Here is a 17006-nt window from a genome sequence, read left to right on the forward strand (position 1 = left end):
GAATGTGTCCATGTGTGTGTGAGGGGAGCACTGGGGTCGCCTAACAAAAGCAATCCAATTAACCTCCGCACACCAATAAAGAGCGAGTAGAGCAGGACTCTAGGGTACCCCCCCCCTCCCCCCCATTCCACCCCACCTCCCAGGGGTGCGGCGAAAGGAAAAATATCCTGTGAATTAGTGGAAACCTCAGTCAGTTCCATTGTTCAGTGGATGTCTCCTCTTATTTAAAAGGAGAGGAGGTGAAGGGCTGTAGGTCGGCAGCAGCTGTAAATACAATCGCTCAGAGAGCGGGCCGAGAGCTTTACTGTGGGGGTGATGAGAGAACCAGCGATCCCAAAACCTCCGCCGTCCCTGAAGGATCATTAGCGTAACAGCCTGCGAAAAAGCAAAGTCATAACGGAGCTCCCACGTACAAAAGTGCCTGTCAAATCTAGAGTGATTTATACCAGTGCAGTTTTCCGCTCTTTCCTACTGTGCTGTGTTTTCATTTATTTTGGATTTAAGGTCTCCAGTTCAGCTGTGTCTTTCCTCATTATCTTGATTTGTAAGTGTACATTTCACTCTCCCTTCTTCTGCAGCAGATATTTTTGTGACTGCACATAATGTGTTCTGCATCTCGTAACTTTATTACCAGCCGAGACAGCGACGCTGGTATTGTTTTCACCTTGCGAGTCTGTGTGTGATGTGGGCCTGGAGACACCTACCAACTAACACAGAGGCGGTTTTGAGTCAGTCAGTCAGTCTCTGTCTGTCTGTCTGTCTGTCTGTCTGTCTGTCTGTCTGTCTGTCTGTCTGTCTGTCTGTCTGTCTGTCTGTCTGTCTGTCTGTCTGTGCCCAGATTTTGTCACTAAACTTTACCAGGGTGTAGTTGAGATCAAAATAAAGGCAGAGTTCGATAATGGGTTTGGTCCAAGCAAGGGCACAGGAAGTAGGGAAAGGCCCCCCAACGTTCCGTCCTTGGCCCAATGTTGGCGTCGCGGCTAGTGTGATCCCATTGCAAGATGGTCTTTAGTGCTATCTCTGTTGGCTTTCTAGACTTTACTCTCTAATGTTTTACCATTGTGCAAATGACTAACACTAAACTACAATCATGAATCACTTATTGATACTTTCTGAGGTACAGATTAACAGGTGTTAATCCAAAATTATTTGGCCTTTTTAAAACTCATTTAAGTAAGTTGGAAATCCCACATACACTCTCTGTGCAGTGCCTAATTGTTCCAAAACCAAACGTTATATTCAGAATAATGTCCTATTAGGACTTCTCATGCTATGCACAACTAACTACATGGCACATGAGGGTCGTCAACTGTCAGTTTTGCTATGATGTTTATACCGAGGTGGCTCTCTGTCTTTGCCATTTGGCCTTAGCAAGCAACATTGCAAATCAGGTACTAGGACTGATTTCTGCCAGTATTGTATTCACAGGATGTTTTGCAACACAAATAGTCAGGCCCTATTGGGCCCAGTATAAAGTTATATAACTACTAATACACCAAAAGGTTTCCAGATTAAATGACCTTGTCATAGTTACAGTAGTTTTGAACAGTATTTTTTTTTTTTTGTTTAGATAATTTTTTGGCCATTTTTAGGCCTTTATTTGACAGGACAGCTGAAGACATGAAAGGAGAGAGAAAGAGAGAGAGGGGGGGGGAACGACATGCAGTAAAGGGCCGCAGCTTGGAGTCGAACCGGGGCCCTCTGCGTCGAGGAGTAAACCTCTATATATGGGTACCTGCTCTACCAACTGAGCTATCTCGGCGCCCTTGAGCAGTATTTTTAATGGAATGTCCCTATATGAAATGTGTGATGTTGCAGTAGACGTAAATGAATACATTTTGTCCCACACAAGAATTAAATGAATGCCCTTTGTTTTGCTGTAGCTGTTGTGTGTAACAAGCTTAAAGACCTCCGTTAAATACAACTTGTTTTCCATGTTAATGCCACTATTCAATAACTACTTAACGGGTTTAAAAACCTGGTAGAAATGTCTTAAAACAACAGAGCGATGTGTAATCCATCAACTGAACGAAAGGGAGGCTCCATGAGGCGTTCAGGTGTCAGCTGGAAGGGGTGAGCCCGCTGGGGATGAGATAGGAAGAGGCATCTGACACGAAACAAGCCAGTTTGTGAATGCAGGCGACAGGTGTCTGGCTACGGTGAAGCCTCTAGTTAAACCAAAACTATCTGCGATGGTGCAAAGCAAAGCTGGTATGAAGTAACCCCCCCCCCCCTCAGCTTTGTGAATGATATTTGGAAATTCAGAGATCACTTTTTTTTTTTGCTGTTTTTTTGTGTATGTGCAGCCCCCTTTGGCTTTGTGACCATGCCAGCTTTTCACGACGGATCGTAAAAAATAAACCTCTTTCATGTTTGTGGGAAAGCCGATATTGGCTGAGACCAGGCTTTACTGGAGATCTGAGAGGCAGATATCAAGTCAACACTGGCTGTTTTTTTTTTTTCATACTACAACTTAGACCCCTGGACCTCTGCTGTGGGCTTTAAGCAAGTCTTGGTTTTCTTCCTCCCTCCAGTCTGCTTTGGTGTGAAGATCTGACAGATTTTTGTCCGACTGGAGAACAGATTTTCGCCAACTGAACTGAACATCATTCTGCTGCTGTGGTCGGACGCACGGGCCGTCGTTCAGGTTTACGTACGCAGCTCTGGGAGGCACGAGAGGCTGGCTCACATTACCCACGGTGCCGTTCCGCTGGCGATGGAAACCTCTGGGATGTCAGTTTGTGAAGGATCCCTGCCTCTATTTTGAGGGGTTAAGACAATAAGACACTTATACTGTCCCTTCCCAGGCTGAGCCTGAACTCATCCCGTTTACTGGAAGGAATTTAACAGGCGACAGCTGTGGCCCTACGGGGCATGATCCCATCCTAAATCATTAGTAATGATAGCCTTATTTTATACAGGCTGCTCACTTGCATTCTCCTCTCTCTTCTCTCTCTCTCTCTCTCTCTCTCTCTCTCTCTCTCTCTCTCTCTCTTTGTCTTTCTCTCTCTCTCTCTCTCTCTAGGCAAAAAAAACAACTTTGTTTTTGCTATTCTTCTCTGGTTTGTTTTTCCAGCTCGGGGCGAGGGCTCGCTTCGACACACCACCTTTCAGTCATCCGAGAGCCGTTTGTCATTCACATCTTAACAGAGGGGATTTTAAAAAAAGCGTTTCCAAAGTTTGGTAGTTTGCATGGTTTTAAAGAGTCACGGCATGTTTTTTGACTTGAAAGTGAAGTGAACTCTGACTACCCCGGTGTAAACTTTGCAACGCAGCAGCACCAGGTGACACATAAAGACCATTTGAACACACCGAATGACCCTACTCATCTAAGATTACAGGTGAAATTACACCCAGGAAACTTGGCTGGAACTTTCAACGTATCCTAAAAAGCAAGCGTATGTTTAATAACAGTAAATCCTGGTGACAGAAACTACTTGTTTGTGATTGGCTGGCACCTGAAACACCGTTCCAGTCGGTCAACTCGTGTTCGAAATCAGTGAGCAAAGTATCATAAACAGGAGGTTCTTATTTGTCCTATGTTACTCACTGGCCAAACAGACCTAACTATGAGTCAAACGAACTGCAAACACACTTTCTTTTTTTTCATCTGTAAAGGCACTATTTCATCCTTTTAACCTTTTTTTTCTTCTTTCAAAATGCATTGTTAATACATCCACAGGAAATATAAATAGATCTACAAGCAATGGTCCATTTCCAAAGCTCTTTAAAAACAAAGTAGCAACAAAAATAATCTCTTAGTCCTATTTTCATTTATTCATTGTCTATTTCTTTTTTTCAAAGGACAGCTATGAAAGAAAGAGACATAACATAACTATATATACACACACACCAGAGAGGGGGAGGTAAACTTTCACACTTTCGACACAGCTTCACCTTCTGCCAGTGCTGAGAAATATATGAAAGAATATATATATTTTTTTTCTATTTCAGCACACTTTGTTGCGTACTATCACGTACATACTGTATGTAATGTAATTACGTAAAGCCTTAAAATGTCCAGTTTGCCTGACCTTTTTTTGACCGGTCGGCTGTTTGTTTTTTTAACCTTTATTCATCCCGAGAGAGGTGACCAAGCAAACCGCTTCGCCTCACACAGACGCACAACATCACACGCGCGGCAACAGTGGTCTACTGTCGACCCTCAGAGCACGTCCACTGGAGCTGGAAGTTAAGAGCTCGAGGATCAGGGTGCAAGTCCAGATACGTGCCAGGTGAAACGGGGATTCGAGGCAATTTCCGCATCATAAACCTGATTTTAGTTTGTTCACGCTGTTTGTGTGTAACGAAGCCCGAGCTCTCCAGAGACCCATCAACCGCTGACCTGAACACAGGTCAATGACCAGGGAAAGGGAAACTGAAAGATGAGAGACTGCTGGGAGTGTGTGTGTGTGTGTGTGTGTGTGTGTGTGTGTGTGAGAAAAGAAAACAGAGAGAGGCAACAAGAGAAGTAAGACAGATTGGAGATAAAGGGATATTGTGATGCTAAGATTTAAGATGGAAGTCTTATTTCATAATTCCATAAGAGAACGTGATCTGTGTCAGTGTGTGTGTGTGTGTGTGTGTGTGTGTGTGAGAGTGTGTGAGTGAGAAAAAAACAGAGAGGGAACATGAGAAGTAAGACAGAATGAAAATAAAGGGATATTATGGCACTAAGATTTAAGATGAAAGTCTAATTTCATAGTTCCATAAGAGAATGTGTTCTGTGTCAGTGTGTGTGTTTGTGTGTGTGTGTGTGAGAAAAAACTGAGAGATAAGCAACAAGAGAAGTAAGACAGACTGGAGATAAAGGGATATCGTGGCGCTAAGATTTAAGATGGAAGTCTCGTTTCATAATTCCATAAGAGAACATGTTCTGTGTCAGTGTGTGTGTGTGTCAGTGTGTGTGTGTGTGTGTCAGTGTGTGTGTGTGTGTGTGCGCGTGCGTGTGTGTGTGTGCGTGTGTGTGTGTGTGTGTGTCAGTGTATACTGAGCGTATTATTATCTCCTGAGTGAATCTGCAGCAGCGTGTGCTTCAGGATGACAGATAAGATCATTACAAAGCACTGCTTGTCCTCAAACCGCCTCCCTAAGGCAAACATCCCACAGCGACACAGAGAACAACACACCTCCGCTCTGGAAAAAAAAGCCGCTGGTTTGTTATGACTCAATAAAAAAATAAGTCACCTCCACTCTTACGAAGCTTCTAATAAGCTACAAGCAGAGGTGGAAAGAGTACAAAAATATTCTACTGAAGTAAAAGTACCGTTACGTTGATGAACTTTTACTTAAGTACAAGTCAAATTACCGGTATGAAAATCTACTCCAGTAAAAGTAAAAAGTAGCTCATTTAAAATGAGTAAGGGTTACTTAGTTACTTTTTAACAGCTGGGGGAGGTAAACTTATTATATATGCAAAACAACGTTGGAGACAACGTTTTTTTTACTCAGTAACGGATGTGCTTTAAAATGTAGCCAAGTACAATACTTTACAACAAAACCAGATTTTAAAAACTACTGTTACATGTAAAAGTACACAAAAATACAACTCAATTACAGTAATGTGAGTAATTGTAATTCGTTACTTTCCACCTCTGGTCACAAGTTGTTCAAAGTCCTCAAGATGTTTTTTCAGTCTGTTGAAATTGGAGAAACGACTTTTGAAATTTTTTTCACGAGAAATGGAGTAGCTATTTAATCTATAAAATGTCCGAAAATTGTGAAAAATGTCGGATCAGCGTTTTCCAAAAGCCCAAAATGACGTCCAACATTTTATTGTTTTGTCCACAACTCAAATATATTCAGTATACTGTCATAGAGGAGTAAATAAACTAGAAAATATTTACATTTAAAGGACAATTGCGGCGCAAAATGAACCTAGGGGTTAAAGACGTGTACCGAGTCGACCATTTTCTGGGATATGTTTTCATGCTAATCGCACGATCAGTCGAACGCCAAACGCTGTGTAACCAGTAACATAGCTCAAGCATGGCGTTCGTCATTCGACTGATCGTGCGAATAAGTGATTTCTTTTTACTTTACCAGTGCCCCGACAACTAACATTATAAGCTAATTAGCGGTTTGCTGCTAAAACTGGTCACATTCGATTAGCATGAAAACAAATCCCAGAGAACGGCCGACTCGGGACACACGTGTTATTAACCCCTAGGTCCATTTTGCGCCGGAATTGTCCTTTAAGAAGCTGGAATCAGAGCAGTTTGACTTTTATTCGTAAAAAAATAACTCAAACTGATTAATCGATTATCAAAAATAGTTAGCGATTAGCGAAAAGTTGACAACTAATCAATGAATCGATGAATCTTTGCAGCTCTACTTGTGTGAACATTTAAAAAAATAAAAAATAAAAAGAGTGTCAGTATCTTGAAACATGAAAGAATACGGGAGATCTCTGCGCTAGAATCAAGTAAAAATGGAACTTGAAATATACTTGAAACATGTCATTTTGCAGTAAAAAGCAGTCTAAAGTTAAAATGAGTTGATAGGAGGGAGATTGTTTTGACGTGGACAGGTGGGAACAAGTACATTTAACCTAATGGATGACAATGTGCATCCCCCCCCCCCTACCTGTCCATCTATGATCCTATGATACAATATATAAGCTGTAGGTGTCACTTGGAAGTGATGAAACCTTAAAATGTCTTAAGTCTAAGTAAAACCAAGCACTGTTTCCTTTGACTTATGACCTGGATGACATTTTATATACATTTTACACGTTTTAAAAGGCCCTAATAATTAAGCTACATCAATTCCAGACCTTTTTAACGGCCTGCAGACAGCACGGTGAAAGCCTGGTGAGTGTCAGGGTCGGATAATTTAAAACACCTCCAGGCCTGGTCGCTGTAAAGGCCAGCCGGTCTAAGAGAGCGATGACGTGCTTCAAGCATGCAATACCGTTTTCCTGCGATAAGTAGAATAGCGTCTGACGGAGGCGAGGAGAGCCAGAGCATCCTAAAAGGCCTCGCTCTGCTACTGTGCGGGAGTCAGAGGTGACAGCTGGATCCTACAGATCAGACTGTGGATTTTCCATTTCCCTTCTTCTCGTGTTTGTCCAGCTCTTTTCCATTGTCAAGAAGTATTCTTTTTTCTTCTAGATGGTTTTCAGGGGGGGCGTAAGTATGTATAATCACAATACCATGCATGCGGCAGCAAGGTCTTCGAAATGTTTAATTTTCCCATTTTGCCTGTTGTTTCATTTTATATTTCTAATGGATCTCATAAAACCACATAAGGAGCCAGAGGAACTGAACTCAGGAACTAAGTCATTTATTCACATTTGCGTTTCCACTTCATCTCCAGAAAAGCGCATGATGTTGGTGTGATGGCTGTATAGGAGACGTTCAGAGATGCAAACGCCAGAAAGGAAATAAGCCTGTCTCCAAAGCAGCAATGATCTCCTGCTTGTTCATTTCTCTAGCTCTTATTTCTCTATGTACACAAATATAGTTTAAATGTTGGTAGCGTTGAAAGAAAATCCCATTGCAATTGCTAATTTGGATATTAACCCTCTGAGGTCTAAGGGCATTTTTAGTTACCTTCTTGAATTCTCCTTTTAAGGGTATTTGCATACAACCTCATCCCCATGTGTTCCATATGAAAATGTTCAGACCAAACTCAGCTTTCTGGATGTTGAGGCCCAAAATTGTTCCAGAGCAATGTATAAAGAGATATTTTGGCGCTAAAGCGGAAATATTTCTCAAATCTCTTGTGAAAACAAACCTACACTCAATTGTTTTGGTGCTTGAAATGAGTTCACAAACGTTGTGGGTTCACAAAAGTAGCGTAATATATGAATAAAATAATAAATAAATGTCTAAAATTAAATTTTGTAATATCAGTTATTGAGGCTGACTGGTGAATGGCTGACATATTAGCCTTGCACTGTACTGCAAGATCTGTTAGCACCCTAAGAAGTATTACCTCAGGAGCAGTGACTTTTTGGGAGGCAGGAGCTAAAACCTGGTCTCTCTCGAAAAAGAGATTTTAATCTCAAGGAAATTCCTAGGTTAAATAAAAAATACATATTCTTGAGTTTCAGGAAAAGGTCCTTTTTTCTCAAAATAGCCACGAGGGAAATGTTTCTCAGGAGAGGATCTAGACTGTAGATTGGTCTTTCTTTGCTCCACCAAGGCTTAACCTGAACTCAGATTGTGCAAACTTTGTAATCCAAATGACAGATATCTCATTTTGGGATATGAGACCTTTTTATTGGTACTCACCACTTGGAAGACCTCAGCATCCTGACCTGTGGTGAGGACCATCTGGGGCTGGAGGCCGGACTGGAGGAAGGAGCCGTGAGCCGACACCGTGCAGCCTCCGCTACAGTGAGATGGGGGATAGGAAGTTAGCATGAGCATCAGGCAGAGACACAGTAGATCCCCACTGGGAGGCACCTGCTGTTACCGTTAGCAGTTTAGCCACTCGTCACCTCCCACTCGTTTCCTCCTGCTGTAAAACTAAAAGCAGTAATCTGTCTCGTCTCATCCGCAGACATTCTCAGTCACATTCGCCCTCGCTTCTTTTCCCTCTTGTGCTTCCTTTTGGTGTTAAGTGAAGAAAGAGCAAGGGCTTACATTTGGAGGAAATTAATCAAGTTGACATTGACAAATACTGATATCCAAACCGTTTCTGACAATCCCAAAGTGTCCCACAGATGTGGAGAACACAACGATAAGACCGAAAACCGTTTCCTCCTGCTGTAAAACTAAAGCATCAATCTGTCTCACCTCATCCACAGACGTTCTCAGTCACATTCACCCTCGCTTTCTCTCTCTGTTACCTCCCTGAGGTAAAGAAGCATGCTAGAGCTCACATTTTGGAGGAAATGTATCCAGTTGACGATGACAAATACTGATATCCAAACCATTTCTGTCAAAGTGTCAGCAGGTCAGTGCTGGCCACCACACAGATGTGGAGGACATAGTCTCGCATTGCCAGACCTTCATCCACAGCGCTGCGGAGGAAGGTCGTGCTCTGGTTTATTGGCATTTCTTTAAACCAATCACAATCGTCTCGGGCGGCGCTCTGCGCCGGACGCAATGACGGTGCCTCTGCAAAATAGCCTCTGGAAGGAACTTATTTTGGTGGAACGTGTACGTTTAAAAGTTGTTTTAGTCGTGCAACAGAACATTTAGATTGGACAGATGGTCTAGCTAGCTGTCTGGATTTACCCTGCAGAAAGAGGAAGGTAACGGACATAAGGCGGATCTTCCAGCAGCACCGGAGCAATCCCCTAAATGAATCGTTGTCGATATAGACTAAGGCAGGGTTTTCCCCAAGTGTATTGCAAGCCTGGTGGCCCACCGGACCTAAGTTGCCAGGCCTAAGCCACTGGGAAAAAAACTTTTTTTAAACTAATTACAGTGGGGCGGCTTGGTTGGAAACTGTAGTCATATTTTCAAATTTTCCAGTTACGCCAGTGTTATAGGTTTTTTAAATTCTCAATTTTCGTGATTCCGTCCATGATTCTGTTATCACAGAAACTATTTGGCTCTACATTAATGCTGCCATCAATCTGCGAGTGGCCCCTGCTGGGCTCTCGTCAAAAAAAGACACTTGCCAACGGGCCTAACAACTTTTCTGGGGGAAAACCCTGTATGGAAAACACAACGATAAGAAAACGCCACTCTGAATGAGTAGAACTCTGACCTGACGAAGGAGCGCGAGGGCTGGATGCTTTTGATGATGGGGTCCTCGTTGTAGGTGAACTGCACGGGCGCGTGGAGCTCCACTGAATCCACCGTCAGCTTCACGGGGAGCTTGGAGGGAACTGCGTGCGGAGGCGTCTTACAGGTAAGCATGGCGGACGACAAGCTGATGGTGGAGGTTAGGATGAGGGGAATGAGTAAACACAGGATATATTGTGGTGGTAGTATGTAACAGTGGTAGCCATTGTTCACTAGTCAGGTTCAGGTTACTTTATTTGTATTGGTAGGTAAATTTGTTGCCCAGTGAAAATGACACAGTATTAGACACCACAGACAACATATAATGGGAAAATAAATAAAACAGTTACAATTCTCCAGTGCTAATCAAGAATATCTAATAAATACCAATGAAATGACTTATGGCTGACCACCATAAAATCTAAAAACCAATGAATGAATAAATAAATAACACATAGGCCTACACAAATACAGGCTGTGCAAATTGTGCAATTTTTCTTACAGCTTGTTAATCAGTGTGATTGCCGCTGGAACAAAGTTTTTTTTATATTGTTTGGAACTAAAAAAACCTTTTTACAGAAGGGAGAAGCTGAAACTCATTGTGCAAAGGGTGCAAGCTGTCATTTAAAATGGAATTGGTTATCCGCTGTAGCTGTCTAGTGTACAGGGATGCCATTCATGCATTTATCTTGTATAAGTCCTGCAGATAATTGCTGATTGAGCGGGAGAGGAGACAGAATGAGGACAAGAGCAGGAAAAGCAAGAGTAAAATAAAGACAGAAAGGAGGGCCTTTGACCGGCCCTCCAGTTCACAGGCAAAATGTTCCCAGTAAACTTACAGCAATGTCAAGACACATTTGAGTATGTGTAACAAACACAATCCCTCTGCAGTACATGTATGTACTGAACTGTACAACCTCCCTAATTCCTTTCTAAGAAAGAAAGAAAAAGGCAGAGAAAATAGAACAGCCACTTGACATGCAAACTTGATTTTAAAGAGCTGTTGCTGTTATGCAGTGTAGGAGGCAAAGAGAATGAGAAACAGAAAGAAAAGAAAGGATAAAAAAAAGGGACTGTGAAACTGACCTCTGGATCTTACAGGCTACTTTCCCTACTGTCACCTCTCGCTTGTTCCCAGTATCCAGGAAGGCTCCCCTGATGGTCAGCATGGTGTTTCCGGACTTTGGCCCGAATGTGGGGAAGATTTCGTGGATCACAGGGTCCTGGACGCAGAGACCACCGAACACTTTCAATTAACTCTGTCTAATGTTTAGATCCTAGCGCTTTGCTTTCACTTCTCATGAAGTGTAAATGCTGACTTACTGTAAATCCTGTCAGACAAATCGATTCATGAACCACTTCACACAATACACTGATTTTTCTAGGGCTGGGTATCGCCAATAAGTTCCTGAATCAGTTCAATTCCAATTCACAAGGTCCCGATTACATTTCCAATTCGATATCAATTAGGTTAGAGAAATTTCAGTTACAATACCAATTTTGCTTGGATATAAAGGTGATTCTCAGAGAACTTATGCTGTAAATAGTACAAGCAAGAAGCAACCCTCAAATACCTTTTACAATGCACCAGGTTAATGTTTACATTAAGAACTGGCACCCAAAAAGTTGGTTTAAATTACTTTTTACCTAACATGACATTTTTAACAAAAACAAAAAAAATGATTTGGGGATTTTATTAATCGATATCAGATCACTTAAACAAAGATTGATTTTTAACGAGAGAATCGGTTATTTTAACACAGATTTTTCACAAAGTGCATCCAAAAACAAGGAAAAATGGCATTCTTACCACGAAGGTGAAGCCCTCCATTGTGGCTACCTTGTGGCCACTGGTGACCCTCACTGTGTGTCCTGATGGGGTGAAGTTCCCACTGAACACCGGGGTACACTGCATCTCAGTCCACCTAAACACACCCCCCCCCCAGACAACACACAGACACGGCATTATACCCTGCCGCAGCCACCAAGCATTTATCCTAATTCAATGATGATCTACTGCCCAGCAGTAATGCACAAAGAGGCGATCTTCATCTTGGGATTGGGTTGGTGGTGTTCCCCCCCCCCCCCCAATTTGTAATGAGGTTGTTTGTAGCAAAAGGGGCTTTTGAATGGGACATGGTCCCAGTGGATATGGGTGAGTGGAAAGTCTGGATGCAGCGATTTTTCCCAGCAATTTTTCAGTTAGGGGAGTCATGTGTTGAATGCGGCAGACTGCGGGGGGGGGCATCTTAACATTCTTCCTTCAACACAATAAGTGCTATTAAACTCCTGCTCTGCCCCTCTAAGACGCCAGTGTATGGGTCCCTTTATCTGGTAAACACCCACCACTTCGCACACACACACACACACACACACACACACACACACACACACACACACACACACACACACACACACACACACACACACACACACACACACTTCTCCAATTCATGTTAACTTTTCACACACACACACACACAAACACACACACACACACACACACACACACTTCTCCAATTCATGTTAACTTTCACACACACACAACAACAACACACACACACACACACACACACACACACACACACACACACACACACACACACACACTTCTCCAATTCATGTTAACTTTTCACACACAAACACACACACACACACACACACACACACACACACACACACACACACACACACACACACACACACACACACAAACACACACACACACACACACACACACAAACAAACACACACACACCTGTTGATGTTGTCTTGTCTGGGCAGTTTGCAGGGAGCTCCTGCCACCTCCACTGTTACCAGAGAAGCCTTGAAGCTCTCCGTCTTGTCGAAGCCGAAGTTGCTGCCGCACATTGTCACCGCTGTAGAGCCTCGTATTGGTCCAGAGGTCGGAAAAATCTAATGCACACACAAGGAACATTTACATTTTAAACATTTACTCATCGGTCTGAGATCATCATAATAAAATGCTCCTCAGTACCATAGGACAATTATAGAGCTGCAAAGATGAATCGATTAGTTGTCGACTATTACATTAATCGCCAACTATTTTCATAATCGATTAATCTGTTGGAGTCATTGGCGATTTTAGACCCAATTTAGGGCCCTAAATTTCATCTCAGCCCCCCTAAAAATTATAATAATAAAAAACTAAACTCTTTTTTTTTTTTAAATCAGTTTTGGTGCTTCAAGTGAGTTTGCGAACTTGTCTGTTAGTGACATAGGACCAACAATTAGAGGTTTAAAGGGCTTGAAACAGGTTTAATATCCTGTGTGTCTGTCGCCTGATGCTGTGCACCTGTAACCCAGTCAAGGAAAGGGTTAACAGAAACGGTTGTGTTGTGGTAGTCCCCAGAGAAGAAGTTTGTCGTTTTATGGCACAGATTAGAACCCAAATTTAAACATAAGCAAGTAAAATTGCTGAATGTTAAAACTTTGTGTCAAATTGGTCGTTATGACTGTGACTTATAAAGTGTCAGGTTTAGTTCCATCATAGTGTTAATAGTGTCAAAAAAGTTAGCAGACGTTGTTGTTCAGTAGCTAGCGCAGAGATTATGGGCTAATGAAATGACTGATTTAGCACTGACTGATTTTTTTATTTTTTTTTGCAAGGCACTGTATCCGTGTCACATTCTCATTAGGGGCTGAGCCCCCTCTAAAGGTCTGATCCTAGAATCGCCCCTGGTTGGAGTCATTTCTTAAGAAAAAAAGGAGTAAAAATAATCATATTCCAGCTTCTTAAAAGGTCATAAATGTAAATGGACAAAATAAAACATTTGAGGACGTCATTCCGGGCTTTGGAAAACACTAATCGACATTTTTCATCATTTTCTGACATCTGGACATATAGACGAAATTAATCGACGAATCGAGAAAATCATCGACAGATTATTTGACAATGAAAATACTTGTTAGTTGCAGCCCTTATAATTCCTTTCATCAACTACACCATTGGAGTAGAACCAATGTTTCTCCAAATGAATACAACTTTTGGAATAAATTAGGTCTAGACCTAGAAAGTAAAGCAGTGTTGTGCAGTTTGTTAATCACTGTGTGTTGAACCATTGTCATCCTATTTATTTTCAATATCTACTTAAATTAATTAAATTATTTCAATTTTATTTAGACGTAAGTGTCAACAACTCTGAAAGTAAGTGATACAGATGAGTATCCTGACATGAGATTTAAGAAAAGTAAACTAGGACACCTGGGAAATAACATTTAGTAGTGTTGTACAAGAAACATCCATGCAACCTTTCTGCAGTCAGTTACAGATCTGTTAAAATAGTCCCAGAGGAAGAGGTGTTTTTTTACAGGTTCTCGTCCCATTAAACATTTTCTTGCGTTTAGGGGCAGCGGAGGCATCTTGGTGTTGTGTTTTTGTTTGACATGGAGACACTCTGACTGCATGGGGTGCAACAGTAAAGCCAGAAAGAATGAACACCACCCACACTGAGCTCAGTAAAGCCTCACAATGTCAGAGCAGTGTAAAATACAATAGGACAGTGGTGCTGTAAAGGGGCTGGTATTTCAGGAATCACCGTGGCCTTCACAAACGCAACACTGTAGAGACAAATACAGTGCAAACATACAGATCTCAGCTTCAACAAACTCGGTTATAAGAGCTGTTTTTGGAAGGAGAGTAGAGAGAGAGAGAGAGAGACTCAGAAGTTTGTCAGGTTTACTTTTAGGAAACAGCAGTGAAATGAACAACTGTTAAGAATTGATAATTCAATTCAATTTTATTTATAGTATCAAATCATAACAAGAGTTATCTCGAGACACTTTACAGATAGAGTAGGTCTAGACCACACTCTATAATTTCCAAAGCCCCAACAATTCCAGTAATTCCCCCTAGAGCAAGCATTAGCAGTGGCTATTGCGACAGTGGCGAGAAGAAACCTCGGCAGACCCAGACTCTTGGTAGGCGGTGTCTGACGGGGCCGGTTGGGGGTGTGATGAACAGTGGCGTAATAGTCACAATATTAAGATAACGGAACAGTGACTACAATGGTAGTCGTAGTGGTTCATGTCATAGCCGGGCACAGCAGGGCTATAAGTTTATACACTCAAGAAGGCCAGAGTTTAAAAGTTGTCACATTGCCATCATGTTTGGTATGTTTTGAATGATGTCATTTAAAAAAAAATGGAAAGTGTTTTTAATTTGTAGGATTATTCTCTGTACCAGAAGCATAACATTTGATTTCATAACTCCTTTGTGGATTTGCCTGCCATTCCCTTCTGATGAAATTAAACTATTGAGCTAATTCTGGGATTGTCAATGATTGAATACATGTTTTGTATTCCAAAAATATTCCAAAATAGTGAAGGCGGCCAGTGATGAATTCGTAAAAAAAGTGGCTCGATGTTATTTTAACCCCTAACGTCTCCTTCCAGGCAGCGCTGCGACCGTTGACTTCAAGGCACCTAACCCTAACCCTAACCATAACCATTGCCTAATTCAAGTGCCTGCCTGGAAGGAGACGTTGGGGGGCTTAAAACACAGATAAACCAAAAAGTGAGTCGTGGTTACCTTGGTGATGACGGGTGTGCAGTAGTCCTGGGTCCAGAGGGAGGAAGAGGGACACTGGTTAGCTCTGGTGCAGCGTCCATCGCACCAGCCACATTCTGTCACCCGCGACGACAACAAACAGGAAGTACAGGTGGTCAGCTGACCACAGCCGGGGCCTATCAGAGGGACCATAGTGATCTAGGAAGAGGAAGATGTAAGACAGTCAGTTGTGTGTCTTCATTTCTATCCCCAACACACAAACAAAGTATTTCCCTTCAGCCACAAATGGATTAGAAGAAGTGGTTGGTAGCAGAACCCTTGCGGTAAGCCTCTAGGAACATTATTCTCTTTTATCTGGTGTCTCTACTCCGCGTTCACTGTTGTTTCTTTGCTTTCGGTGAAGGAGTGTTTTTTTCTTCTCAATAATGTATGAAATTTGTACGGATTGTGTTCTTGTTATGGTTCAGAGATGAACACAGGACTGTCTTAAACGACCGAATGTGTAGGATAGCAATATGTCTCTACAAGGCCCAACTCCGTTCTCGAACCTCTCCCCATTTCTCTGAGGAAAGCGCCAAAAGGTACATTTTTGTCCTCAATCTTTGTGGTTCTAATCCCACCATTCCCACCCATTCATTATCTTACCAGAAAATGACTTTGGTAGAAGATAAAGTATCCTTTTAGAATATTATTTGAGTAAAAGTCTTAAAGTATCTGATATTTACTGTCCTTAAGTATCAAAAGTAAGTTTCTGATATTAAATGTACATAAGTATTAGAAGTAAAAGTAAAAAAAAACTTTATGAACTTTATGGCCAAAGGTGCGTAACGTTATCTTCATCACCACTGTTGGCGGGGTGGTCATCGTCTGTTACCATGGCCGCAGAGCCTGCAGCAGGTGCTTCCATGACACTATCAGTCATTATGCTGCCTCCTTTTTTGGCCTATGTTTTTTTTTTTTGGCTGCTTGGCAACAAACAGGCATTAGATCACCAACTGGAATGGAGGGTGCCTTATCTTAGCAATTTAGGAGCAATGATTCACCAAACCTGTCTTTTTTCCAGTGTAACAAATTTCTTCTTCCTTCTTCCTTCCTTGTAGTAACGAGTAAGTAAGAGGCTTAGGGGAAATGCAGTGGAGTAAAAGTATAGATTTTATTTAGGAAATGTAGTGGAATAAAAGTAAAAGTTTTCAGGAATATGAAAAACAAACTACAGATACATGAAAATTCTAATTAAGTACAGAAGCGAAATATTTGTACTTTGTTACATTACAACACTGCACCTTGTTCCCTGTGGCCATTAGCAGGGTTCCGTTTGAGCCGTCAGCGTCCAGCAGCGCTACACTGGCGGAGACGGGTCTCGAGTCCAGGCGGATGTTGACGTGAGGAGCGGCAAATCGGGAGAAGAGCACCTGAAAGAAAGAGGACACGTCGTTGAAATCGTCTCAAAGGGGCATTTGTTAATGTAACGGAAGTCTCGCTTTGCCAGATCTTCCTCCACAGCGCTGCGGAGGAAGTCCACACAGCATTCTGGGATGGGAGAAAAACGTGCTTTGGTTTATTGTTATTTCTTTAAACCAATCACAATCGTCTTGGGCGGCGCTAGGCGCCGGACGGAGCCATGGTGCCGCTGCAAAATAGCCTCGGGAAGGAACTAGTTTTGATGGAACGTGTACCTTCAAAAGTTGTATTAGTCGTGCAACAGAAAACTCAGATTGGACAGATAGTCTAGCTAACTGTCTGGATTTACCCTGCAGAGATCTGAGGAGCAGTTAACCATAGTCCTCATAAAA

At 42.1% G+C, this 17006-nt stretch overlaps 1 protein-coding gene across 1 annotated transcript in view; it reads right to left on the reverse strand.

Annotated features, from left to right (window-relative positions):
- Positions 1-17006, reverse strand: part of met (MET proto-oncogene, receptor tyrosine kinase) — a 93958-nt gene that overhangs the window by 37773 nt on the left and 39179 nt on the right. Inside the window, 7 exon segments of the mRNA XM_039808860.1 lie at positions 8238-8337; positions 9667-9831; positions 10770-10906; positions 11494-11608; positions 12442-12599; positions 15235-15411; positions 16497-16625. Coding sequence (XP_039664794.1) covers positions 8238-8337; positions 9667-9831; positions 10770-10906; positions 11494-11608; positions 12442-12599; positions 15235-15411; positions 16497-16625 — 981 coding nt within the window.

Source organism: Perca fluviatilis, chromosome 8 (assembly GCF_010015445.1).
Source record: "Perca fluviatilis chromosome 8, GENO_Pfluv_1.0, whole genome shotgun sequence".
In the NCBI taxonomy this organism is placed as follows: Eukaryota; Metazoa; Chordata; class Actinopteri; order Perciformes; family Percidae; genus Perca; species Perca fluviatilis.